Raw genomic sequence first — 24,517 nt, 5'->3', positions numbered from 1 at the left:
AATCTAAGTCACATTAAAAAGGCAATTACTCTTCTAAAAACACTTCAATGGTACTGATCTGTACACACAAACTCTTTCCTCAAGATTAGCAATACAATGATTCCTTTCTTTACCCTTATTAGAAAAAGCAAGAATTGGGTGATATGTTAAGATTTTAATTAGTAAAATGTGTTTTAATTGATGATTGCAACATTAGGAGAATGTATATAAAACTACAAATAATTCTCTTGACCTATGGTCCCAACCATTTTTATTCTTTTATGGTAAATTGTTTATATTTTAAATACTGTTTTTTTAAAAATATAATGTTTAAAACCAAATGAATTAGTAACCTAGGTTCATATACTAGTTCAGTCTGTCAATATTTTTATTTTGTATTCAAATCCTTATTTTTCTTGTAATTTTATGTATTTGGTGAATAATAATACATTATATCAACATAATTACTAAGGAAATATTAAGACCGTCCTTCACATCTTTGGCAAAATGAAACAAAATTCTGATGAGCAACAAATACCTTTTCTAAGCTTTGTTCTCCCTGAAGTCAGAGAGAAGGATGTGATCTTACCAATCATGCCCTGGAATTCCTTTGAGGGCTCACATCAGATCCAATTATCCTAGAAATTCTGACAGATCAAGGACACAGGCAATGGTACAACTTGAAGCAAACTGTTCCAGTTAAAATCCTAAAACAGCCTATACCAAGGAAGGCGACTAATACTCTGTATTATAGATCTGTAAGTTCTACTTGTGTCTGTAAAATTAGCATTATGAAATATATTTAACTTATAATAATACAGTCTATATGTTTAGCATGCTACTATTTATAAACTCCAGCTGTTGGATGGGATCTCACCAAGGTAACAGGAATATACAAGCAGCTTAGTTCGCTATGATATGATGAAAGCATTATATTTTTTTTAATGTGTTGATTGATTTTAGAGAGAATGAGACAGAGAGAGACAGAGACTGGTTCTACTTATGCATTCATTGGTTGCTTCTTGTATGTGGTGGCCTGACAGGATAGAAGCCACAACCTTGCCATATTAGGATGATGCTCTAGCCAATTCAGCAACCCAGCCAGAGGAAATAATTTATAATTTAAAGATTGCAGTATGCTTAAGATAGGCAGAAAGGTTCCACAATATAGTCATCTACCTATTCATAACAGAAGAGAAAGACGAGATGAGAATTTGAAAAAGCAGATTAAAAAAATCAATCATTTTGCTGGACAATGACTCTTGGAGTTGAGGAAATGAAATAGTTTTAAAATGAATGAGTAAGTGAATGAGGCAACAGAAAGATTAAATAAACATAGAAGAGGAAAATTCTGGCAGAAGAGTTGATGTCAAATGGCCATGTTATATTTGTTTATAATCTTAGCTATATGACAGAACTGGATAAAACTTACAATTTGATGTATAGTACATATATATCGTCTTCAGATTGGAACAAAGGCAAAACGATGTATAGATCAGGTCACTTGCCTCAAAGAACATTTAGTAAATATCCGCTGAGTGTGTTTAGGTGCCAGGGAACTCAAAGGTAATAAGACACTGGCCCTAGCCTTAAGAATTAACAGTCTCATAGAGAAGACAGTCCTCTAAATAAAACACTAACAATTCAGTACTTCTACGGAAATAGAAGTATATATAACATGTTATGGGAACACAGGGTCAGCAATCTTTTTGCCAGTTATTCAGAAATAACTGATGCTTTTGTTTACATTAATATTTAGGTTTTACTAAATGGCAGCGATTTATGAAATATTATAAAATTCAGTAAGTTTAATAGACTAGAAGATCAGTGCACATAAAGGCATTACACTGAAATATGATTCCTCAACTTAAAAAAAAACAATTACAAGTTTCTTTAAATTTCTCTAATATCTAACTGCTATAAAATGTATAGAAATAATTGATTGTAATAAAAGTTTTATTAAATGACACTATTGACTGTCAAATACTAGTAAGCCACTGAAGTGGTGCTTTTGGGACAATAATGTCTGAAAGTACCATTCTTTCTTTCACATAAACTACAGAGGAGATTAATGTAAAAATTCACTCAGCTCCCTTGCCAGAGTACTCCCAGGTACATAGAACTAAACATGCATGACCGAGACAGTGGTAAAGAGATCAGGAAAAAACCACTCAATCCACCTTCAGCATTCTGCTCATTTCATGTCACCAGTGACTCCTTTCACTCGCCAGTGCACCTCCTAAAACAGAGCTCAAGCTTCACCTTGTTCAATGGGAAATGGACCCAGAATGCAACTTTCCCCAAAATCCTATGTGGCAAATACCACTTTCCCCCAAGCAGTAAAGGGTACAAAATTCTTAAAAGAATTGCTCGTAAAGCTTCCCCTGACATGAATCACCGAAAGAAGAAAAATATATTTAATAAAGAAGATTGAAATGCCCTTTTTCTAGCTAAAAAACATTACCATCGAAGTCACCTGGACTACCTGAGCTGTTGTTGTATGCTTCTAAAAACACTTTTATATCATTCCCTATTATCTGGGTATTCAATAAATATTCTTAAAATGCTTACAGGGCCCTAGGCCTGGTGATTACAATCTTCATAAAAGCCAAATAGTGAATATTTTAGGCTTTGCAAGTCAAGGGAATTATGTAGGTACTTATAAAATAATTTAAATATTTAACCATTTAAAATGTAAAATCATTCTTAGCTCACAGAAAACCAAACAAAAACAGGCCATAATCTGATCATTTGAGTGCTAAATCACAGTCATATATCCAAACAAAACTAAGACAATTATGTTATTAAATTTAAATGAAAGATCTTTTGCACCAAGACTAATTTCTTCCAGTAAAACTTGTAAGAATGATTTAATGAAACTGTCCAATATCTACTGGAAACTTCTATTATTATTTACCTTCATTAGATATTTCAATAGCTATAGAAAATGCTCTGTACCTGTCAAGTTTAATTCAGTAGCCACAATGCAAGTGTCCACTAAGCATTTAAAATATGTCAAATGTGTCTGAAGAATGAAATTTTAAAATTTTATTAAATGCTAATTATTTTAAATTTGCATTTGAATAGCCATTTATGATCTCTTCATCAAGTGATTTCCTACCAGAAAGATGGGTGCATAGGGCAAATACAACCTGATGCCATTTCACGTTATCAGCACTCCACCCTGGCAAATAGGTTTCCAGTTATCTGCCAAATCCTAATGAATTGCAGTAGAGGTCCTACAGGCTGTGTAGGCCAAGTCTGAATACAATGGGGAAGGGAGTCATGATTGATTAGCCATGCCTGCCATAAGTTGGAGTTGGCAGGCACCTTCACAAGGTATTTTAAGGCTCTTTAATACCACAGATTGCCATTTCACTTACATTTAGAGCACAAAAGTTCTGAATAAATCTGAAATTCTTATATCTTACTGTACAGAGACTAACTTGATATCTAGAGTCCAGCTTTCTTGATCATTCTATTTCTCGTTTGTAAATTACTTAATTGGCATTCTGGTTCATTGACTAGTCTCTGATGAGCTAGGTTACATAAATACCAACTGGGCAGTTGCATCCATTCTCGGTGCACTCACAAAGTCAATTTTGTCAGCAGTACTGAACCACAGATTATGGTAAATGCACAAAGGTAAATCTTATGTGACCTCTTAGTAGCCAAACAGAAGGCTTGACTTTTCTGGGAAGAAAAGAACTTTATTGGACACTTCTTTTACACTTCAACAAAGACTAATTTTAATCCGTTTCATCATTTCCAATTTTAATAATTTTATTTCTTAATGTTTATTCACATTCTGCTGTTACCAGTCTTAGATAATGTATAGTTCTATATGAAAACTCGCACCATCTTTCACTTTGAAATTATAACCAATGAGAATATAGTTTGAGTCCACAGTTCTTTCATATCCTATGAATTCATCATCCTGTCAACATAGCTTCTATCTTCACCTTCCTTTTGATGCTTGAATTTTTCTTTCCAAAACATACTCAGTCACACTGCATTTGTAACAGCATTTTTTTTCTTTGCCCACACACCAGCCTAATTAAACCTATGTTTTCCAGTTTTACCTTTCGAACATTTGCCAACCGATTCATCATCAAGGACTCCTCTCGGTCATCGTCATCATCCAAGTCCAGCATCGGCATTCCAAAGGGGTCCATAATGCCACAGCACCTGGAGCCTTCGTCTCTTGGATCAAAGGGGTCCACAATTATGGGCTCCGTTCCTTTTATTTCACAGCGACAGAAGGGGCAGCCCTGGCCATCGGACTCCTGAACAAACACATAAAATGTGCTGATTGGTCTTTGTTTAAATAAAACAGTACTTGGAGAAACCAAAGTTTTATAAGTATAAAACAAAGTTGCAAAAGAGTTTTTGGCAAGTCAGTGGGGGCAGGGGAAGCAGTAGTGGAATAGAACAGAAGGCCAAAATATATGATAAATATGCAGTATTTCTAATATCAAACTTTTACAGAAAAAAATTCTTTTTAAAAAAAAGTTTGCTTTGCCAAAGAAAAGGAACCTAATTTTACTGAATCTTCACTGATAATTTTAATGTATGAAAACTTTAGTCCTGTAGAAATGAGAAGTTGAATCATGTCCCTTTTTAACAAAAGGCACCAATGCTAAACATTTTATAAAAAGAATTTTTTAAACAAAAGTACATTATAAATAAAATAATAGAAACAATCGGAATAATTCATTTTAAAATACATTCTGGAAAAATTCCTGTGCATTAAAAAAACTATGGCTAAATAGTGCCATTTTAATTGCCTGTTTTTTTTCACCATTGATGTTTCTCTCTCTCCCTCTCCCTTCCTCTCTGAAATCAATAAAAATATATATAAAAAAGGAAGATAGACGGTATACTATATTCACCACTGTATTTTTGTTTCTGCATTTTACCCTGAATTTAGTAGTGTTTCATTTAAGAAAAAGTAAAAATCATAAAATCATTTAAAGGCAGAAATGCCATGAATTAGAACCATATTAGAGACAAGACATGTAAAGGAAGCTGACATCTTTAAAGAAACCATTTAGTACTTAATTCAAGACTGCCCCTTCCCCTGGTATGTGATAGATCCTCCCTTCCCCTAACTGATGGACGGAGAATGACGTAGCCTGCACCTGCAGTCCGGACATTCCTGAACACCTAACCAGGCACCTTATATGGACTGAACATTGAACCACCAATCAGCACCTGCCAAATACCCTAAGCCCCATCTCTTCCCTTTCCTCTCCTCAAAAGGCACCTTCACCCCTGCACATGTGCTCTTTCTCCCTTTGGGGTCTTCTCTTCTAACCAGTATCCTGGTACTCCGGCCCCTCTGTCTCATCTTTCAGTCTGATGGGAAACTGGTGATCTACCTGCCCTGCAGTGACACACTGACTAGCAGTGAAATAACACTCTCATTCTCTCCTGGGACAATGACTGAACAACTCCTCTGTGGCAGATCCTGTGGTTGGTAGTTAGTTCTTTCCAAATTGTCACTCAGATAAGCAAACTGAAATCTACATTGCCACAGAAATGATCAAAGGAACACACACAAACAAACACTCCTTGGGTTGGTTAATGAGAAGAAATTGCAACATTCCCGTATTTATCTAGGGTTACATAATATTGGAAAGGAACCTAGAATGGTAAAAATAGTTGAAACAAAGTGGTAGAAAAAAAAATAGACATGCTAATACTTATTTCAGTTGTCTCAAAGCCCAGTGGACCTGAGTGAGCACATATAACGTTTATTTCCACACGTGCTCAGGTGGGCTTCGAGGGAACTTAAATATTATTTGCTCCACATTTTATGAATGACAAAATTGAAAATATCTTACCCTGATATTTTCTAGCACAGGAATAAATATTTAAGAAAAACTAAACCTTTCAATAACAAGAACATTAAATTTAAGTATACTTTCAATATATGTTGTCATCTTCATAAAATTCTCTTAATATAAAAGTGTGCTACTACTGGAATTTTTTCTTACAGATCTGTATAAAATAATTTCAAAAGGGTTGTTCTAATATATAAGAGCAAGATGTGAAAGAGGTCATGTTCCCTGTGTATTTGCTGTATGCAGCATGGAAAACAGTACTCTGGGCTATACATGGACACTTCATTTGTATTGGGTCTAGTAATAATTAATGTCGTTTTTCAACATTCGTTTAAAATCTTGCTTGGCGTTGACTTGTATTGACATAACCTTCAAACACATGGTATCTACAGAACGTGTGAAGTGCAATTAACAAGTTTTGCTTGAAAAAGTTTATGTTTGGTTTGGTTTTTGTTGCAGAACTAGGGCTAAGAAGATGGCGGATGAAGAGCATATTCGGCACTGCATGCTTTACGAGTTCCAATTAGGAAGAAAAGCAAGTGAGGCTGCAAAAAACATCTGTAGTGCTCTTGGTCAAGATGCAGTTAGTGCCAGAAAATGCCAGCGTTGGTTTGAGAAATTTCGCGAGGGAAATTTTTCGTTAGATGACAAGAGTGGTCGAGGCCGTGTGTCCAATTTTGATCAAGAAGCTCTTCAAGCTCTTTTGGTGCAAAATCCTCAAATTACCCAACAAGAGCTTGCGACAACTTTAAATTGTTCACAAAAAACAATTTCCAATCAATTGCGTGCACTTGGCAAAGTCCAAAAGTTTGGAAAATGGGTTCCTCATGAGTTGACCTACAACAACCGTAATCAAAGAGTCACAATTTGCAGTTCGCTCCTCTCTCGTCAAAACCGTTTGCCGTTTTTAGAGCAAATTGTTACCGGAGATGAAGAATGGGTGCTGTATGTTAATTTGAAAAGGCGGCCTCAATGGTTGGACAAAAATGAGGCTCCGCAGCCACGACAAAACCTGACTTGCATGCGAAAAAAGTGATGTTGTGTGTTTGGTGGAATTTTAAAGGAATTCTTCATTATGAACTTTTACCATCTAACCAAACCATTTCAAGTGCAGTGTATAGTGCCCAATTGGAAAGGTTAGCCCAAGCTTTAAGAGAAAAAGAACCCGCGCTGATTAATCAGAAGGGCGTACGTAATTCTTCACCACGATAACGCACGACCGCATACTGCAAGAATCACTGCTGAAAAACTGCACCAGTTGGAATGGGAAGTTCTCCCTCAACCTGCATATTCTCCTGATATTGCCCCTTCCGATTACCATTTGTTTCGTTCTTTACAAAACTTTCTTCTTGGAAAAAAATTTAATAATGAAGAATGCCTCAAAAATGCATTGACCGAATTTTTTGCATCAAAATCACAAGAATTTTACAACAGAGGGATTAAAATGCTTCCTGAGCGTTGGGCACAAGTAGTAGAAAACAACAGCAACTATATTGTTGATTAAATTTTGTTGTATTGTTTAAATAAATTCAATTTAAAAAGTATTAGAAAACGACATTAATTATTACTAGACCTATATACATTGAAAAAAAACAACACTAGAGAAAGATTTAAACATATACAAAAGCAGAAAGTATAATGAATCCATATATGCCTATCACACAACTTCAACCATTACCAATTCCCCAATCCTCATTCACCTGCCCTTTTGTTTGCTCTTGGATTACTTTGAAGCATATCCATAAATGCATCTGTAAATGTTTTAGTCTGTATATATACAAATAGAAAATACTTTAAGGTCTAACTAGAAGATAATTATTACTAAAAATTAGTCCACTCAATCTAAAAAAGTCATACTATCTTTAGTGCATTCCCAAGAATGTGTGAGCCACTATACTCAGCTCCAAAGGCTTCTTTTAGAACCCTCAAGGTCAATTTGCATGTTGTTTTGGTTAAACATCATTTACAGTTTTACATCTATTTCCAAACACAGGGTAACTACAAAGATTAAGTTTGGAAAGGGAAGGGCTAAAAGGCAGTAACAACTTGATGATAAAAGAAAAAGCCTGGGACCAGTTAATCTAAATCCCAATTTAGTTTTACTTCATCTCTCCAACCTAAAATGCTACACAAATCACTGACTTGTGTTAGAGAAGCTGTTTTATGTATATATAACAAAAGTTATCTTCTGTTCAGCTTTATCTTTGTTGAGAGTTAATATTACTCACTAGATCAAAACAACAGCTGCAATATACATCCTTTTAAATTTGCAAACAGATCACACTAAATGTGTCTCCCTAGTGGTATTTACTGTAATAGGACTTCACTCACCCTCTTTCTCTGTAAACTGACTACTGTCGTATGTAAATTAAGTTTCACCATAAATTCTCAAATGCCACTGTGGTGCTCTGCCCTGGTTTCTGTTAGATGGTTGACTGAATACCCATGAGGGATGTCTTCCACAGGCATATAGTAACTCCTCAGGTTGGGCATCAATAATTAAAATAATGTTTCTGTCAACATATACTTAGTGCAAGATCAAGGGGGATACATTAAAGAAAAAGAAAGACCAATAAATAACTCCCTTTCTAGCCTCCAACATATTAATGTTCTCAGAATGTTAAGAGGAAGTACTTGGGACTCCACCATTCTAATTGACTCAGTAGATTTCACTTCCTCAAATAAGAAATACCACCAAAACAAAAGATACAGAAGTTAGCGGAAGTACTAAGCTCATCTGAAATTTAACTATGTAATATGTTCACAATAAAGTAATTCAGATATATGCTAACCATTAATACCATAAATTAGTGATTTCCAACAGGAGTGCCACAAAATTTTTTAAAACATGCAATACCTAACTATTTATTATAGTCAGGGGCACTGACCTCTTTTCCCTTAGACTGTCAAATAAAAAAAATGACAACAGCCAACACAAAAAGAGCCATCTGGTGTTAATGAATAAAAATTATACTTTTTTTTTTGTCAGATCAGCAATATATATATATATATATATATATATATATATATATATATATACATATATATATATATATATATGATGTGCTACAGAATTTTAGTAAATTAGTTTATGTATATCATGAGATGAAAAAGGTTGAAAATCACTGCTATAATTATATTAGGGGCCCAGTACATGAAATTCATGCACTGAGAGGGGGTTCCTCAGCCCAGCCTGACCACTCTCACATACTGGGAGCCCTCAGGATATGTCCTATTGATGGTTTAGGCCTGTTCCCCATTGGGAGCGGACCTAAGCCACAGTCTGGCCTCCCTTTGCAGATGGCGATCGGGCTGATCGGTGGAAGGCGCTGCTGCCACCACTGCCATCACCCTGCTGCTGCAGCCACTGCCAGTCACCACAGCTACCAAGGTATTTTCATCAACACAGACTCCAGTCCCTTCACTATGAAAAAATGACAACTTTCTTTAAGCATTTTCAAGATGTGTCTTTCATAGGATATGACATTTCTTTCTTCGTTTTTCTTTTTATCCTCACCTGAGGATATGTTTCCATTGAATTTTTTTCCCTTCCGTCTGATCCCAAGCTCAGCCCCTTCCCAAGCCTAAAGCCTCTACCCCAGGCTTTAGGCTTGGGAAGGGGTCCCCACCCTCCCCTGTACCTCCAAAGGCAATCTCAATCCCTTCCCAAGCATAAAGCCTCTTCCTGATGGTTGGCTGAGAGTGACCTGGGTGCCAAGGAGGTTCCCTGGACTCATGTATGTATGCAAATCAACTTCCATCTTTGTTGGGTTAATTTGCATACTCACTCTGATTGGCTGTGGGAGTAGTGGAAGTATGGTTAATTTAGATGTTTCTCTAATATTAGGTGAGATTAAATATAAATATAACTTTAGGTAACCTGAGAACAAATCAACATTGACAAAAAATAGGAAAAAAATTATTTCCCTCCCAAATGTACCATCCAATTTAATAAAGAGGGAATATACTAATTGACCTTCATGCTGTTGAAAAGATGGTGACACCCACAGCCAATGAGGGAATATGCTAATTGAATGCCACATCCTCAAATATGGTGGTGCCCACAGCCAATAAGGAGGGAACATGTTAATTAATTGACTGTCACACCCTTAGAGATGGTGGCACCCATAGTCACAAAACAGGATGGTGATGCCCAGTCCCCTCAGCCCCGCCAGGGCGGCAGGTGCACAGCCTGCCTCCAGAGTCCCCCAGTCTCCTCAGCCCCCCAACCCCTAGGGCCTGCCCCAGGCACAGGCAAGCCTCATATGGCAACTGCCCAGCCACTCAGGGCTGGCCTAAAGCTCAGGTAACCAGGGCTGGCCAACGCTTGCACTGCGAGCAGTGGCAGCAGCAGAGATGTGATGGGGGCATCGCCTACCCCTGGTTACCGGGTCACCTCCCTCCCCTGAGGGCTCCCGGACTGTGAGAGTAGGCAGGATGGGCTGAGGGACCCCCCCCCTCCAGTGTATGAACTTTAATGCACTGGGCCTCTAGTTACTTAATAACATCTCAAATAAAAATCTTATTAAATGCCACCAAAATCATCTCATTATCGTCATATTAATTACCTTCCTTATCCTTTCTATTTTAAATATTGTTCACATGGATTTTATCTCTTCAATAATAACCTTTTTTCATTTTTTTATAATAAACATTATAAGTAGTGCAATTTATTTTCTCTCAGGATGATCAGTTGAGGACACATTTTAATATCAAGCACTTCATATGGAGGATCTGAGAGGGTACATAGCACTTTATGAGTCTCGTGTTAGAGTGTGTTTTATGTTTTTACTGTGTGTGTGTACTTTCTGTATAATCTAATTTACATCACCTTGTTATACTTCAGGTAGATTTAGAGTTCCCATAAATCTTTTTTCCTAAACATGGAAGAATTAGAAATAGATAACTATATACATAGATACATACATACATTGAGAGTAAATTGGTTCCATACTAAGCATTTTCAGAACATGATATTTCCCACAGAAACTCAATAACTTATTGTTAAAAGAATAAATAAAAGAATGAAGATTGTTAATAGTAATCTTCGACTAAATCACCCAGGGTTGGAGAGATCTTTAGTTTAGTGCTCTTTCACGATGGGCAAGGGAGAAGACATTGGTGAATCCAGACTTAGAACTTTTAGTTTTAACTTGGGAGGCTCATAAAAACAGTGAATCAGAAAAGAAATACAGGAAGTCCTCAGGTTATGTTGGACTCAATGTATGTCATTTTGTAATAATGTCGCCATTTCCCATTTATTTATTAAAAAAAAAAGTTCTGTCATTCCAATATATGTACATATGTGCTTTGTTTACTATTTAATTTATTACAAGTAAAGGTCAGGAATTGCTATCTTTCTTTTAATTTTTTTTTTTTTACTGTTTCACTTCATTACTGCTGTATATGTGCTCCATATGAGTGACGTAGGTGTTTATGTAAGTGGGTTCCAACTTATGGCGAAAATCGTGTCACCTTGCACTGGAGGAATGGATCTCTGACGTAACCCAAGGACCTACTATACATACTTTCTGAATCAAAACTATTGGATTGGAATACTACACCCAACAATTGCAACTATGTGACACTGGATAAGCCATTTCATCTTATTTGTGCAGTGTAAGAGAATGTATGTTTTAAGGAATATCTTAAAGATAAATTAATTCAAAGCTTTCCAAAAAGCATATGTGAATTCCAGTTGGTATCTATCTATCTATCTATCTATCTATCTATCTATCTATCTATAAAAGCCTAAGTGACCAGAACACTGGAATGAAGGCAAGGATTGGAATGAGAAGTTGCTATGAGGCATACTTCGAGAGCCATCTGGCTGGATCTGGGCCCCTATGGGCCGCCTCCAACCGTCCTCAGCCCCTCCCTCCAGCTTGCTGGGCCCTGGATTGGCCTCTCCACCCAGATCAGGGGTGGGGCCAGCCAGCCAATCGCCCATGGTCCCTCCCCCAACCAGCCCCAATCCAAGTGGGCCGGACCCAAACTGTGCACAAATTGGTGCACAGGGCCTCCTGTGATTATTATAAAAATAGTCTCAATAACAAAGAAATAGAGTAAGATAACTGTGGAAACATCTTAGTATCTGAAAAAAGTTCATAAGAATTCTATCTTGAAATGAAATGAATGTAAAAACTGCAGGTCCTTTTTATTTTGATGTAGTCCCATTTGTTTATTTTCTATTTGGCTTCCATTGCCCTAGGGGCAGTATCAGTGAAGAAGTTATTTTGGCATATGTCTGAGATTTTGCTGCCTGTGGATGCCTCTAGTATTTTTATGGTTTCCCATCTTATGTTTAAGTCCTGTATCCATTTTGAGTTTATTTTTGTGTATGGTGTAAGTTGGTGATCTAGTTTCATTCTTTTGCATGTATCTGATCAATTTTCCCAAAAGCTTTTTTTACAGCAAAAGAAACCATCAACAAAGCAACAAGAAAGCCCACTGTGTGGGAGAACATATTTGCAAATGTTACCACTGATAAAGGTTTAATCTCCAACATCTACAGACAGCTTATACAACTAAATAAAAGGAAGATGAATGATCCAATTAAAAAATGGGCAATTGACCTAAATAGAATATTTTCAAAAGAAGACAGAAGGAAGGCCAAGAGGCACATGAAAACATGTTCAAAGCCACTAATTATCTGAGAGATGCAAATCAAAACAACAATGCAGTACCATCTCACACCTGTCTGAATGGCCAACATCAACAAATCAACAAACGACAAGTGTTGGCGAGGTTGCGGAGAAAAAGGAACCCTCGTGCACTGCTGGTGGGAATGTAGACTGGTGCAACCACTGCGGAGAATTATTAGTGTATATAAAGTATTAATCAGATATATGAAATCCTATAAAATAAGCAAGTAATATGTAAATTAACTGTCATGCCCTCACAAAGATGGCTGGCTGCCTATGACCAGGCTGGCAGGAGAGTTAGTAAGGGACAAACGACTGAGTAGGCTGCTTGGGGCGACCAGGGCCAATCCCCAGGATTGGACCTAAACTGGCAGTTGGACATCCTCCAAGGTGTCCCAGATTAGAGAGGGTGCAGGCTGGGCTGAGGGGAGGCTAGCCCTAGCCCCTGTGCACTAATTCCATGTATCAGGCTGCTAGTATCTTCATTAAGTGATACCATCAGTTACTATATTAGAAAATAATAACTAAAATTGCAGGCACTGTTGTAAGCACTATCCACATATTAACTCATAAAATCCTGAGATAGGTAAAATTATTATTCACATTTTACCAGTAAAGAAAATGGAGAGTTTACATAATTTGAGGGAGGTCTCATAGCTCAGCAGTACTGAATAAGAAGTGATATCTATCCCAGAAGTCTGTTTTAAGATCCTAATCTTTTATCACTACACTATCACTATATGATATTATACTATCAGAATATTACCTGAGGTTCATTGCCTATGTTAAAATAAAGTTTAAGAATAGCTGCCTACTACTGATAATAAATGAAAAAATAAATATTTTATTCAAGTTGCAGTTTTCAAATGAAAGAAGCTACTATAATCGATAAATATTCTGTTTGCTCTAACTGAAAAGTTTCAACTTTTAATATGAAGATGCAGCAAACCTTGTTGTAGTAAGTATAATATTCCTTCAGATATATATTTTTTCATAGTAATAGCTTTTTTTGAAATACTTGTTGCTAGAATCCAATTTAAAACTTCAATGCATGAAGCTTATGAGAGTTGGCATTCTTAAGACATTTTATTTAATGGAGCCAACTTTTAAAACACCAATCAGAAGCCCTAGTTAGAGGTAACTGAAAATGTTGCCAAAGTGCCAATATCTGCTACTGAACAGCAAGGCACAGCACAATACAGCGAGTGTCTATTTATTGTAGTCACTACATTCAGAGACAAGCATCTGTCTATCAGAATGTATTTATATTGGTCTCATGCCTTTCATTCCTGTCATGTATAGAATTATGGTCTGTAGTTCATGACATCAATATAATATTTTTGGACAACTCAAGTAGCCCCTACATTAATCCTAAAATGAAAGAAGAGATCCAACATTTTATCAAATACAAAAAGACACAACATATAATCAAGGACATAAATACTGATTTATAACATTCTTAAAGTCAAATATTATTTGTAGTTCCATGGTTACAAAATTTCACTGATGCTAGAAATTGGTTGCTTTTGAAGGAAGATACAATAAAAGATTATCTCTTACTAAAGGCCTGGTGCACGAATTTGTGCACCATAGGTCCCCTTGGCCTGGCCTGCAGGATTAGGCCAAAACTGGTTCTCCGACATCCCCTGAGGGATTCCTGATTAAGAGAGGGTGTAGAACAGGCTGAAGAAGCCCACCAGTACACAATCAAAGCAGGAGAGAAACCACAAGAGTGCTCCAGGGTGCATCTGGCCCATCTCACTCAGACCTGATCAGCTGGACCCAAGCAGCAAACTTACCTACCAATTGCAGCATCTTCTCTCTGGTGGTCAGTGCATGCCATAGCAAGCAGTTGAACAATCTTAGCAAATCAGATTACACTTTGATTGGTTGAACGGCCAACAGGATGACTGGACATTTAGCATATTAGGCTTTTATTATATAGGACTGCCTTAAATGAGGTGGTACTGGCTACTCATTTCTCTTAGAGAACTAAACATTTATTTTTCCTCAGATAACTTACAAATGTCTAAATACAGAACATCCAAAATTTTTTAAATTATGTCATAATAAAATTAGAACTTACTGATTTTCATCTATTGACTTTTTTGTGAATTATTATTTTTCAGGCTCCTATATCTTTATTTTAAATTATTTTGCAAAAGTATGCAAAAGAAATAATCACAGGAAAAAACTAATCTTCCTTTTAATTGAATTAAAATCCTTAGCAACTATGGTTGCATATCTAATTGATACATATGTATCCATTTTTATTTTGAAAGTAATATTTGAGGAATATGGCCTAGAGTTTGTACCATTCATTAGCCAAGAAGCCCTTATCTAGATCCCAGGAAAAAACACAGAAGGAAAACTATTTCTTTACTTAACACTTTATGTGGTAACCCTGCAATTTCACTGATGCATAATATGCTACTACAAAAAGAAAAATGTAGAGGAATTCAGGGTGAAGAAGAAAACTGTTTTGATAATATCTGAGGAAAAGTGTGGACCTGAAATAAAACCATCCCAGTTTTACCATGTAGAATAAACAGAAATGCCACACCCAGCAAGATACTGTTTCAAAGAATGCCTCTAGAGAGGCAATTATTCAACTTGTTTAGTATTCTGTGCAAACACTGGCTTGCTTATTCAATTGATTAAATAACACAGATGTTTTGGGGGGGAAAAGGTATCTGACACCTCTTCCCTTCTGAGGCATGACTAATGGGCCATTATGACAGCAATTACAGAGAAACCGCTTGTAGCCTGTAACAACTGACACCACTACTGTGCATTTCTTAGGGTTTCTGCTAATTACATAATATTTAGTCTCCAATGAATTTTAATTAAACGAAAGTAGGGCATCAAATAGAAGGTAAAGCTGGTGAAGGATGACTTGCTAAAAGTTCACACAGGCACAATGTTTTATGGTCAGGGTTTAATCTTTCCTATTGGACTTGGACAGATTTATCAGAGCTTCTTGGCAGATATGCAGTCTTTAAAATCTTTTCCATATCAGCACGGTCAACCAAGGTAATAGAAAGTGACAAGAAATATCTCAGATCCATAATTAAATTTGAAGGATAACAAGATGTTCATTTCAAGTAATTATTAAAAGCATTTAATTATCTTTATAAAACATATAGATTTCATTTTAACTTCTTGAGGGTAGGGGCTGTTTCTTAGTGTTTTGCTTTCTTAGTTTAGAGATTAGCCCAGAACATGAGAAACAGAAGCTGCTTAAGGGATGTTTCCTAAAAAAATAAATGAGTGAATGAATGAATGGATTTGGGATCTTGCAGAATAATGGATGAAACAATACACTGCTGCTTCTACCAGTCCAGTTAAGAGAAAAAAAATAACAAATTATTCCTGTGCTTAATTAAGTATAAAAACTTAACTCTTTTTCCACAGAAAAAAATGAATAAAAATATAAAACAAAACACTGGTTTTCAAGTCAGAAAACATGGATTCTAGCCTATACCATTTCAAATAAGCAGAAAGTTGCAAAAGAGTCATATTATTTTAACTATATGCACTCATATCCAGAAATTTAATATCATTTTCAATTATACCTATAAGTTTAGATACAATTTTTAAAATATATTTTATTGATTTTTTTTACAGAGAGGAGTGGAGAGGGATAGAGAGTTAAAAACATCAATGACAGAGAAACATAGATGAGAGAGAAACATCAGCTGCCTCCTGCACACTCTCTACTGGGGATATGCCCACAACCTTGGCCAGAATCGAACCTGAGACCCTTCAGTCGGGAGGCCGCTCTATCCACTGAGCCAAACCGGTTAGGGCTAGATACAATTTTTGACAATATATTGTAAAACTATGGAAATGTTCAATCATTTTGTTCTCATATTAACCATCAATTAGGTAAGTTCAGTGAGCAGCTCACTGAGGCTACAATGTGAGGATTTTAGAATAGCTAATGTTTGTTAACTTCATTGACATTATAAGACTTTTATTTCTCCTCAATAAAGAGGCATTTTGCAATCACATGTCTATTGATTATCAAACACTGCTGTTCGTATAACAATATGAAAGGTGCAAACACAGATGTGGTTTTTTTTAGCAGGAAGCACCATGGTGTGACATCTTTATGTAAATGTAGAAATATTCAGTTTACCCAAAGTAGCAATGTTCAGTAGCTGAAGTTTCCTTTAACCACTAAGATTATGTATGGAATACCACTTTGGAATTCTCAAACCTTGGCCTAAGAACAATTTTCTTCAAGGTGGAGAAAATTTGGAACAAGGGGTCACAATGCATGTTTTCTGGTGTAAAATGCAATAAAGTAGAAACTTGGTCTTTACTGCCTCTATGTTAGTGTATTACTGCAAGCAAAAGAAATAAAATAACATTGCTCAAAAATAAGTGGAAGAAGTAAAAATGTGAAAAGTTGAAGGGAATCACTCAGCTACTGAATAGAACAAATGGATAGGATTTGAAGTTTAAAATTCTTAGGATTCATTCTCAGCTTAAGCATAATAAAAATTATTTGAAAAAATCACAGCTACTTCTAAGAAGAGAAATGAAGAGAACTAAAGCATTACAAGACTTTTCCCAAGTGATCTCAAGTATCAATATCTTTTTATTAAATGTAACAGAGTCCCCTTCTTCTATTTCCTTTATAAAACCTATAGGATATAGTCACAAATATTTACTAACTACCACTGTGTAGGTGGGTAGCATGCTCCTGCAGTGAGAAGGATTCAAAAATAGGTAAAGCAATCCATGCTCTAAAAGAGAAACATGTAAATACATAAATGTTTACAATACAAATACAATGAAGTAAGAGCTCACAGGACATAAGTCAGAGAAATGTATATTAATCACGAACTGTCTTATGTGGGAATAATTAAAAAATAATGCTGAAAGAATTCCTTAGCATACTTTTCATTAATTTATATGCTAAATTCTATGATCGGTTTAAGATGTTAATAACTTTAACATCTATTGCCATGAGTGTGATTTATTTTTATTATTATTTCAACCTGAGTGCTTTTGAATGTGTCATCTTTTGTTACTACTTACTTAGTAAACTACTGTCTTAGTACTACAGTCTTATATAGCTTCTCCTAAAATTTTACTCTAGACTGTTTTCAGTGATTGGCAATTGATGCACTTCCTCAATTTCTAAAAGTAAAACTGAGAATTATTTCAAAATAAAACAGAGAAATATAAAATGGTAATAATTTATGAATATGACTGGACATATCCTCACATAAGGTAATTAGGCCAGTATGAAAAACTGTGAAGTGAACCAAGGAATTCATCTGCTACTAGCAAGAGGAACTGCACCATCTGGAAGGCACAGTAATACACAGAAAAGGTGTGGTGCTGCAAAGTGCAAAAAAACACCAATGACAACTGGGAACTAGCCCCATGTCTTTTGCACATAACTACCAAAGAGTTCACAAACTTACTATGTAAAATATATACTATTGGTCCTAACATTTTAAAAGTTATATTTCTTTAAAGAAGAATACGGAAAGTAAAATGAAATATTTTTTGTTTTATATCCAGCCATCTTCTTTTATTTGCCTTAGGCCATAGGTACAGAGCTATTTTGTACAATGCTTTCAACAATAATCAAAGGTGTCTGCCAAACTCATGAGAGCTTCTGACTTTTAACCCACTTAACTTCCAAGTATGAGATAATTATCAGCTTAAAGCAGCCAGGTCCTGCAATATGCCTGTGTGTCTATGCTCTAAGACCACGACTCCAAGAAGAAGCTGAAAAGCACAGGCTATTCAAGGTGGCAGAGTACTTTGAGTTTTTATCAGCCTAAAATTTTGGTTTTCTTTAGAAAGGAATGCAAATGTTTAGTTTCTTTGTACCTGTGAGAACCATCCTACCACACTCAAGGCTAAGTCAATTCAAAGAGTGACACATAATTGCCTCTGTCAGTTTAATCCTTGCTCTAAAATGCTGGGTGGGTACTAAATAAAGCAAAGCACCATAAGTAGTCCCATCCCAGTCAATGTGGCACATCAAAAACATGTCTAGTATTTTCTACTGATACATTTGAAACACACTTGCAAACAGTTTTGCCTTCTACAAGCTTAAGTACATTTATTGTAAGTTATTTATAAAAAGAAATGTTTAAGTCTACAAACTATTATTGTTAACATAACTTAAACATGTGCCCAGAAGCTGAGAATGAGCTTCCTGACACCATAATGAGCATCCCTCTTCCTGCAACTTCTCCTACACTATGTACAATTCACCAACATCATGAAGGAATAAAGGGAAATCATGGCAAGGATATCAAGGAAAACTAAAGTAAAATAGAATCTCAGTGCATATTGAGAGAAGTATAGGAATGTTCAACAATTTTGTGAGGTCACAAAGACATCAGGAGTTCAGCAATGGCTTTGAAAATGTAATTGGATTGTAATTCATTTCTAGGTCTTCCTCTTTTTCTTCATTCATTTTTAAGTATCATCACAGGAAGAAGGAGGCCCTTATTATAAGACTGTGAACAAGTGAAAGTCAATATATTTTACTAGTGGCCCAGTGCACGAAATTCATGCATGGGGGTGGGGGAGGATTCCTCAGCCCGGCCTGCACCTTCTCCAATCCAGGACTCCTTGGGGGATGTCCAACTGTCAGTTTAGGCCTGATCTCTGCATGCCTAACTGCCTCTGCCTTGGTCCCCACCACCATGGCTTTGTCCGGAAAGACTTTGGATGTCCAGAAGACATCTAGTCAATCTAGTCTAATTAGCATATTACCCTTTTATTAGTATAGATTATCAAGTAATGAGTTCAGAAGGCATCATGGCTCCTCTAGTCTGCACCCTTTCCTGAACTTAAGACATCCTTCCTCAGGAGGACGGAGCTTCTGGGGAGGAGAGAAGATCAGGAAGGAGGGGGCTTAGGAACAGGGTAGGGATATCAAATACATACTCACCTGCATGTCTTTAAAAAGGCTTGAAAGGTAATTATTTCCTTTCTAACTAAACACCATCAACAATATTCATTTCAACATTGGCTGAATTAAACAACAGTTTAAATATGGCTTGATCAAAATATTCTGGATAATGGAAGATATGTAATATATTCTGGTATTTGGAGCACATGCAAAATTGGAAATCTGTCCAAAGAGCCATTTTAAGATCTCACCTTTTATTATAGATTAAAAAAGGGTAAGAAAACCCTTGGGGAAACAAATTATTCTCTAGGTCTCATTCAAAAACATCTAATCAATTTGTATTTATTCAACATGTCTAATTTATCTTAGATTCTGCAATTTATCATAGATTCTGTTTCTGTAAACTGAAAAATTTAATGTCTGTTTCTGTGAGAACTATTAGTATTTCGGAAGCATTTTCTGTCTGATTTTCCTATTTTAGCATTATGGAGCAACCATAGAGACAGGAGCTACAGTGCCGCAGGAGAAGAGGGATGGTTTAAATATCAACCTATGATTTATCTACTGAAGTTTACTTTTCTTTGGATCTGATGTACTATAACTAGATTATGATCTAAGTAAATTATGTAAATGTAGTTAATTGGTAATATGGATAAGGGACTTTCTGAAATCAATAGTGTTAAAGAACTACTTAAAACTAATATAAACTGACACATGCAAAAGAAGAAATATAAAAACAAAAATACCATATTATATACAAGAAAGATATGTGTTTTGTTTTTTTTAACAACTCTTCAAACAAAGCACTTCTCAGTATTATTTCCTGAATCATTAAGATGAAGAAAATTGAAAAGACAGATATTGCTAAGGAATATAAGGGAGAATTCACATTGCTAATTAAACCTGGATTATACCTGCCATGCTGTAAGGCAAGAGGTGCACATCAAATGCCCACAGGGCTCAATCTTGACATCTTTGTCATTCTCAGCACAAATTTTGCAGAGCTGGAAAGTGGAGCCCATTTCACAATATAATTCATATTGTTCCTGCAATTTGGGTGAAAAATAACATTAATGTTATTTCTTGTATAAACTGTTAACATTAAATATTCTCAAATACCATTCTTGCTCCCATCAGGATTGTGTTGCTATTTGAGACATGTTATAAATTGATAATGGAAATTTGGTCTACAAAAAAAAAATATTTTAAAGATTTGAGCTTTTATTATTATAAAAGTCAATGACATAAGTTCTTTTACTACTTGGGACTATTTAATGTTTTGTACCATTCTTTTAGGAAGGGACTTGCTTCAAAAGTCACAGTGTGCCCTAGCTGGTTTGGCTCAGTGAGTGGAGTATCAGCCTGTGGATTGAAGGGTCCTGGGTTTGATTCCAATCTGTGACACATGTCCAGGTTGCAGGCTTGATCCCCAGTAGGATGCATTCAAAAGACAGCCGATCAATGATTCTCCCTCATCATTAATGTTTCTATCTCTCTCTCGCTCTCCCTTCCTCTCTGAAATCAATAAAAATATATTTTAAAAAAATAGTGATACAAAAGACAAACAAGGTTTTAAAAAGCAATGTAATTAACTTTTTTTTTGTAAATGCCACATGCTCATCTAATTTTATTGTCAAATTACCAAAATCTATGAATAAACATGATTCTTGCTGAATATTAAATTTTATTTTTTAGATACCTATAGAAATTCCAGAATGGAAGGAAGGTAGCATTTGCCAAGCCCTTCCTGCAAGTAAGGTTCTGTGGCCCACATTTATATGTCATGTAAACTCCAAAGTATAATAAGATATATTGAATTTAAAAAAATAATTAAGGTTCAATAAGTTTAAGTTTTCCTTAAATTCTATATTAAATTTCTAAATTGCATACTTTCCCCCCAATCTTAATCACTTCAGCAACCAAAAGTTGTTTTACTGAAACTCTGATTTACTGGTTCAGAACCTTTTGATATAGTACAATTTTCAGTGTTCAAATATTGAAAAGATCTGTCACAAAGGAGATACAAATATATTGGTGAGTGTAAAGAAAATACAAAAAAATGGTGTTATTTAATAGGGATACAAAAAATGAATTATATTAATAAAACCTGTTTAAATAAGGCAATGTTCTAATCTAGAAAATGCCTATGTGCCTGGTACTGGTAGGGTAAATAAATGACAATATTTAATCCCTAACCTACTAAAAGATTTTACAATCTTGGTGAGGAAAACAATATACATAAGACATAGATAGATATACAAATATGCACCTATACACATTAATATGTAAATCATGCCTACCATAATGGATGTATGTGTGACTATATAAATATATATATTTTTTAATTTAAGGAAAAAGACATGAGAGAATAGATCAAGATGGAAAAAAAATTAATCTAAAGCAATCCAAAATAAATTATAAATCATTGAAGTCCCTAAAATAAAATATACATTTTTATGTAGGTTATGACATCCAAAGGATCAATTTACAATTATAAAAAAATTTTTACAATAACTTAAAAACCTAAATGCAGAATTTAATTCAATGTAATGGGTATTTTAGCCAAATATGTATAATTCGTTTAATGGAATGGTACTCTTCTTGAATATGTATATTAAAATAATTGTTTTATAAAAATAAATGTTATGAAATATAAAAGTTTTATTAAAATATATACTATAGAGTCACTATATAAATAATAGAAACCATATGTTAAATTTGAAAAACTGCCCACAAATTGTACATATGTCAATAAGTATAATAATATCAAGACCACTGGGACTAAAATCTAAAGAATTAGAAATAAAATTTAAAAAATTATTGTCTTCCCCAATGCCATTAATTTGTTTTTCATTAGATTTTTATTTATTATACACATCACAAAGCCTGGCCAGTGTGGGTCAATTGGTTGAGCATCCTGACATGCACCAAGAGGTCTCTGGTTTAATTCCTCATCAAGCACATGCCTGGGTTGTGGGCTCAATCCCCAGTAGCAGGAAGCAACTGATTGATGTTTTTCTCTCATAGATGATTCTATCTCTCCCTTCCTCTCTCTCTAAAACATCAAGAAAAACATATTTTTAAAAATATATATGTTATAAAATATTTTAAAACTAGATTACATATAAAATGATGCTTTTTTATGTATAAAATGATCCTCTCCTTGACTCCCCAATATTTTTACTCACTCAGTTAAAAACAATGTTACTAGTTTGGTGTTTCTTAATTTTTATTTTCTAAAATTATTTTAATGTGTTCATAGGTGATGATTTCTTTATTCACAGAAATTAAACTTACACAGTGTAATTTTACAAATTGAAATGTTATATAACTGAGTGTCCCAAGATGGAAGTTTTTTTTACAAAAAATGCAGAAGTGACCATGTGATTATATAGAACTACCATCCTCCTGCTAATGACTTTTCAGTATAATACAGTATGGGTATAATTTTTTTTATTTTATTTACTTATTTATTTTTAAAATATATTTTAATGATTTTTTTACAGAGAGGAAGGGAGAGGAAAAGAGAGTGAGAAACATTGATGAGAGAGAAACATCAATCAGCTGCCTTTTGCACACCCCCTAATGGGGATGTGCCCGCAACCAAGGTACATGCCCAGAATCGAACCCGGGACCTTTGAGTCTGCAGGCCAATGCTTTATCCACTGAGCCAAACTGGTTAGGGCAGGTATAATTTTTAAAACTATAATAGAATATTTCAGTATTTTCTAAGTTTCCATTTTTAAGAAAAATGCTAAAGCAAACACCTGGGATATAGAGCTTTGTGTATATATGCAAGTGATTTATATATGGACTCTAGAGTCAAAGGTATTTTTACTTAGATTTTGGTAATTACTGAATGCCACCCAGTTACACTTTCACTCATAATCTATGAGGCTGCCAACAATGGATTTATAAAAATATAATTATTATCTTCAATAGGGTTCACTTATTCATTTGACTCTAAAAGCCAATGCCTATAAATTATCCTAACTGCTATGCAGTTCCCTAAACCTATGGCTCCGTCATATTTACCTATTTATCTTTGGATTTATCTACCTATCTCCCCAAATAACTAACAAAATTATATTGGAAGCAAGAACATTAACAGCAAAAATTTTTATTTAAAAAATGGAAAAAGTAATGTGTTTTTTTTCTTTCAAACACCCTTAGAATTCCTTAAGTATCTTTTGCATTAAGTGCCTGCACATGATTTTGACTCTAGAGTAAGTAGAGAATTTTATTTATGTCAAAGCATTCTAGATACTTATTAATTATAAGTACATTTGCACAAATTGTCCTTACCTGTGTAACTTTTATATGATCATGTGGTGTAGGTTCACATAATCCAGTTAAATCAGGATTATAACTCCTCCCATCAGGATAAAGGTAGCTAGAAATTAAAGATACATTTTATTATTATAAATTTATGTTTTAATTGCAACTAGGTTATTTTATCAGATTATTCTATATTAAAACACAAACATTTCAATACTTCCTTTTTATTTAACTTATATCAAGAACCTATTCCATCTCTATTTCCATAATATTATGTTATTTTTAATACTTTTAAAATCTAGAAATCACTTTCACATAAGAAATATATAACATATATTAACTCAGCTACTAAGCAACCATTTCAAATAAATACCTTTACTATATGTCTGTTAGGTAATTTAAAATTTTATTTTACTGGTCTCTCATATTCTATACCAATATACTCTGAACATGTATATTTTTGCAATTATTACATTTTTCATCTGAAGCACAGTTAGTGTTAATATATCATTTTAAATTATATTTAACACAAGAAAAGTGGAATTAAAGCCCATAATTTCCTCCAAAAGTTATTCAAGCATTTATATGGCGTCCCTGTTTCTCCAGTTTCTTCTTCTCTCTCTTTCCATCTCACCTTCTACTCACCCAACATGTTTAAAGAAATCAGAAAGTGTTGCAAGTCCATGTTTAATTTACTTCAAATCAAACTATGAACACAGAGAGTTTTATGAATATAACCTTCCATTATTAGAGAGAACTGAAAGAAGAACTAATGCTCCAAAATTATAGTAATAATGCCATCTTTCTGTGGTAAGATAGTTTTTACTAAGAAATTCATTAAAAATTAAATTTATTGGATTTGTAAATACCTATTTTTC

The 24,517-nt window shown here is 34.7% G+C and overlaps 1 protein-coding gene and 1 long non-coding RNA gene across 9 annotated transcripts in view; both read right to left on the bottom strand.

The window, feature by feature from the left end:
• LOC311618287 overlaps positions 1-24,517 on the bottom strand; it is a 1,465,663-nt gene that overhangs the window by 1,118,188 nt on the left and 322,958 nt on the right. The gene's annotated exons all lie outside the window — the stretch shown is intronic.
• Positions 1-24,517, bottom strand: part of CBLB (Cbl proto-oncogene B) — a 228,781-nt gene that overhangs the window by 68,535 nt on the left and 135,729 nt on the right. For all 3 annotated transcript variants that reach the window (XM_084875699.1, XM_084875701.1, XM_084875700.1), the window contains exons 8-10: positions 23,667-23,754; positions 20,276-20,407; positions 4,062-4,265 (exon numbers count right to left, since the gene is read on the bottom strand). In XM_084875699.1, the coding sequence (XP_084731825.1) occupies positions 4,062-4,265; positions 20,276-20,407; positions 23,667-23,754 (424 nt within the window). The remainder of the gene's footprint in view (positions 1-4,061; positions 4,266-20,275; positions 20,408-23,666; positions 23,755-24,517) is intronic.

This window comes from Pipistrellus hanaki, assembly GCF_964339955.1.
Source record: "Pipistrellus hanaki genome assembly, chromosome: 2".
NCBI lineage: Eukaryota > Metazoa > Chordata > Mammalia > Chiroptera > Vespertilionidae > Pipistrellus > Pipistrellus hanaki.
Note: the sequence above shows the minus strand (reverse complement) of the source record. Positions and strands in the feature narration are given on the sequence as shown.